General features: G+C 56.5%; 2 protein-coding genes across 2 annotated transcripts in view; one reads left to right on the plus strand and one right to left on the minus strand.

Moving 5' to 3' along the window:
- The window catches only part of PTSG_00058 (TK/EPH protein kinase), a 9,760-nt gene extending 6,009 nt beyond the window's left edge, over window positions 1–3,751 (plus strand). Inside the window, exons 4-7 of the mRNA XM_004998557.1 lie at window positions 333–640; window positions 875–1,065; window positions 1,335–1,393; window positions 1,727–3,751. Of these exons, the coding sequence (XP_004998614.1) occupies window positions 333–640; window positions 875–1,065; window positions 1,335–1,393; window positions 1,727–3,650 (2,482 nt within the window). The 3' untranslated portion in view covers window positions 3,651–3,751. The remainder of the gene's footprint in view (window positions 1–332; window positions 641–874; window positions 1,066–1,334; window positions 1,394–1,726) is intronic.
- A 310-nt stretch (window positions 3,752–4,061) lies between these two features.
- PTSG_11531 (uncharacterized protein) overlaps window positions 4,062–4,445 on the minus strand; it is a gene marked incomplete at its 3' end in the record, with an annotated part of 2,930 nt that continues 2,546 nt past the window's right edge. The window contains exon 6 of the mRNA XM_004998558.1: window positions 4,062–4,160. Coding sequence (XP_004998615.1) covers window positions 4,062–4,160 — 99 coding nt within the window. The remainder of the gene's footprint in view (window positions 4,161–4,445) is intronic.

Genomic DNA, 4,445 nt, shown 5'->3' on the forward strand with positions numbered 1-4,445 from the left:
AGTCATATTGGTGATGGCGATGTGGGCGGAGAGGGTTGGAAGCAGGAACCGCTGGCTGTCTCGCAAACTCCGATTGTCACCGGCGATGAACACTCAGACGGTGGCGATGATTCGGACGACAGCAACAGCATCACTTTCAGCTCGAGTGATGGTGACGATGACGATGCCTGGGGCGGTGAGACCTGGGGCGGTGAGACCTGGGGCTGCGACGAGAAACATCACGATGCTGCATACAATGTTGCCGATGATGCTGGTAGTGGAGGTGTTGGTTGTTGTCAACGTGGCGGCTGGCTGAGACGCCTGTGTTTGGCCTTGGCTGCTTTGGTTTCAAGGTGGCACAACAGGGCGACAGTGATTGGTGACACCGCACTTCCCGTTGCTGTGAAGATGACGCGGGCATTCCCTGACGGCACGTACGACGACACCAACTTGCGGTATGAGGCCGCGTCTCTGGCGCAGTTTCGCCACTGCAAGAACATTGTGCAGCTGCTTGGCGTGGTGACGGCTGGTGACCAGCCCATGCTGCTTGTGCTGGAGTACTGCGAGCACGGGGCGTTGGATTCGTTCCTGCAGCGCTACACGCTTCGCCGCCAACTCGACTGGGCCACAAAACTCAAGATGGCCCGCGACATTGCCAGAGGTACACGCGAGTGTGTGTTGTCGTTGGTGGTGGTGGTGTTGTTGTCGTTGCTGTTGTTGTCGTGTGTGTGTGTGTGTGTGTGTGTGTGTGTGTATGTGTGTGTGGTTTTGTGCACCACGTGGCCCAAACACGCGTCATGGGTGCGTGTGCGCGCACGTTGATTTGAAGTATCCTCTCCGTGGCTCCTCCTATTCATCACATGCTCGAACATACCTCCTCTCTCTCTCTGTGTAGGCATGCGGGCCATTTCCACGGCTGGCGCGTTGCACATGGATCTTGCTGCACGCAACGTGCTTGTGAGTGCAGACATGACGTGCAAAGTGGCCGACTTTGGATTGTTCAAGGACCACCAGTACTACGAGATGCACCAGGAGAAGATCATCCCTGTCCGTTGGACGGCGCCCGAAGTCCTCAACCTCCAGCGGGTGAGCCAACCTGTGTGGCGTGCGGATGTGCGTGTGCAGGGAGGGGTGTCTGCTCTGTATTCATGTGTTCATGCATCAGTGCGTGCGTGTGTCTGAAAGTGTGCCTGCGTGTCTGTAAATCAGTTTCTGTGCAGGTGTGTTCACGTGAGATGTTCGTGTGTTGGTGCACGAGGATGTGTTGGCGTGTTATAAGCAGCGTGTACAGTTGCCGTCTCGCGCTTCCCAATCACGTGTTGTATCCGCTCATATTCATTTGTTGAATGCACCAGTTCTCCACTGCCAGCGACGTTTGGAGCTATGGCATTGTGCTGTTCGAGATTGCGACAAAGTGAGTACACGCCACACATGCCCACCACTTCACCGCCTGCACGCATGGCTTTATTGCACACGCGGTTGTGGGTGTATTCGCCATTGCATCCCCGCTTCATCCAAGTTCTCCTCGCACATTACATGCGTACCCACACATGCGTACACACAGACGTACACACATACGCTCACACACATCCACACATTCACACATGCACACACTCGCATACATCCACACGCTCGCATACACACACACTCACTTGCACACATTCACACACTCGCATACACACGCATTCACTTACACACATTCACACATTCACACGCCCATCACATGGTTCTGTTCCATGCGCGATAGTGCGTGCGAGAAGCCGTACAGCAGCATGTCCAACACCGCTGTGGTGGAGGCTGTGTCCTCTGGCCATCGCCTGCCCTGCCCTGCGTGCTGTCCTCTCGAGGTGTACGGACTCATGCTCCAGTGCTGGATGGCGGATCCTCAGGAACGCCCCTCGTTCGCCGATATCGCACACACGCTCACGTCCACCATGCGCACAGTGGCAGCGGGCCGCGAACTGCAGGGAACACTGCACATCACAGGGACGCAGATGGCGCTGGGTGATCGTGGCAGCCGTGGTAGTTGTGCTGTTGGGAGCGGTTGTGGTAGCAGTAGTGGGACTGATAGTGTTGGGAGGAACAGCATTGTTTCAGGGCCGCAGAAGAGGGGCAGTGACTCCGCTGTGGTGTCGTGGGATGGGGGCAGCGGTGCTGATGCTGTTGATGTTGGTGGGGTGATGCATCCAATCCACCCAGCGCAAGCACACGTCCTGCAGCAGCAGCAGCAGCAGCAACTCTTTGCCATGCAGCAGCAATTCACGATGCAACAAGAACAACAACAAGAGCAACAGCAGCAGCAGCAGCACCAGACATCGGCAACTCCTGTTGCGCCAGTCATGTGTGCTGGTCCAAACATTGCTCAACCACAGCAACAGTGTTACGTGCAACATCAGCAGATCTCCTTCCCCTCAGATAGCCAACAGCATCAGCAGCAGCAGTACCAGTACCAGCAGCGAGCAGACGGCTCGCCACTTGTGCCGCCGAGGGATGTGGTGAATATCATGTCCAAGCTGAAACAGCAGGGCTTTGCAATGCACCGGCACGACGCACCGCAGCACTTGCGCCCAACGAGTGTCCCCATAATTGCGCACGTTAGCCACAGCAGCAGCAGCAATCCGAGCACGGGCTACGGCTCCACGTTCGTGTCTGATGGCGAGTACGCCACCATGCAGGGGCAGCGGACACGCCGTGTCAGCATCAACAACAGCCGCCACGACAGCAAGCGAGGCAGCGTCTTGTACGCGCGCACATCCGTGTCATCAGCTCTGCAGTCACAACAGTGGCACCAGCAGCACCAGCACCAGCAATCGCAGCAACAGCAGCAGCAGCATCTGCAAGCAAGTGTCGGCCATGCACCAGCGATGGTGATTGCCCCTCAGCGCCATGACTTGGGCGCCCGAATTCACATTGATGATATTCCAACGGGTGGTGGTGTCACTGACCAAGAAGACGCCTACACGTCACTGCAGCATCTGCCACGCCACGGTGCGTTGCACTTCCAGCAGCAGCATCTGACAACAGCACGCCCTTCCATCGATGCTCGTGCACCCACAATAACAGCAGCAACACCAACAGTCATGCCAGCAACAGCAACGCTGACACACACATTGCAACATCAGCCAGTTCTAAGTTATCAAGCCTCGCGTGTGGTTGATCCTGAGCAAGCATCTCGTGCCTTCAAGACACGGCTGCCGCGACCATCAGCAGTGCATCGGCTGGCGTCACCACCACCGCCACTGCCCGAATCGTTCCCTCGCTCACGCTCACGCTCACCAGCACCACCGACAACAACAACAACAACAACAACAACAACAACAACAAAACCAGCGGCAGCAGCAGCAACAGCAACAACGACAGAAGTAACACGGGCTTCATTGAGAAGAGAGCGTGTACCTGGTAAGGAGGTGCAGCAGCCACTTCAGCACGAGTGCGCGTCAAGGAATGGCACATCGACGGCACCCCCTGACTTGCCACATTTGCCCGAACACAACAGTGCACGCCACGAACCAGCACCATCGCCCACGGCCTTGCCACATGCAGCTGCCGTCGACCGCGTCTTCACCGCATCTTCTGTGTCGACGCCGCGACCTCCAGGCGCATTCGACTTTGCACTGTTTCATTCCAATCTTGCTGCTTCCCTTTCCTTCACCAGCGACAGCGAGGCCTAGATGCTGCTACTGCTGTTGTTGATCTGTGTATGTACGTGTATGTGCGTGTGTACGTGCGTGTACGTGCGTGTGTGTACGTGTATGTATGTGTGTGTATGTGCGTGTGCGTGTGTGTGGCCACGCTTTCAACGATTGCTTGGTGTCAATCAATTATCTATTCGAATAGACTACATGTAAAGAGCAAGAAGAATTCCCGGAACGGCTAGAGAACAGCGCATTGGACTGGCCAGCAGCACACACACGAACAAGGGTATCAGTTCGAACAAGGTCAACAAGCCAACCGTGTGTGAGTGTGTGATGCGCCAGTCATACGTGCGCATTCATCTCAACGTGTGTGCCACACACACCAAGGTCATTCGTTCATAACACACACACACACACACACACACACACACACCCACCCTGCGTGCGCTATGCGAGCGGCTGGTCCGGGTCTGTGGCGGTGAAGAACTTGAGCATTCTGGCAGCAATTGCGCGGCCAATGCGCTGCCGGCGCCCGCGCGGGACCATCTGGCACGCGGCAGTGTGGGCGGTTGAGATGGAGGGTACCGTGCAGTGGGAGGGTGTTCGTGAGGTGGAGAGAAAACGGTAGAGATGGCGACATCACGAACGAGGGGCAGCCACAAAGCTGCACAAACAAACACATGCGCACACACACATGCACACACATGCACACACCTCTGAGACTGCCTCAAGTCCTGCAAGCAGAGCGCCTCGGTGAGGGCGTGCGGAGAGCGAAACCGCTGTGCAATCGCGTGTGCTGAAACGAGGATGCACCAAAGATCATCAAGCAGA

This window comes from Salpingoeca rosetta (genome assembly GCF_000188695.1).
Source record: "Salpingoeca rosetta unplaced genomic scaffold supercont1.1, whole genome shotgun sequence".
In the NCBI taxonomy this organism is placed as follows: domain Eukaryota; class Choanoflagellata; order Craspedida; family Salpingoecidae; genus Salpingoeca; species Salpingoeca rosetta.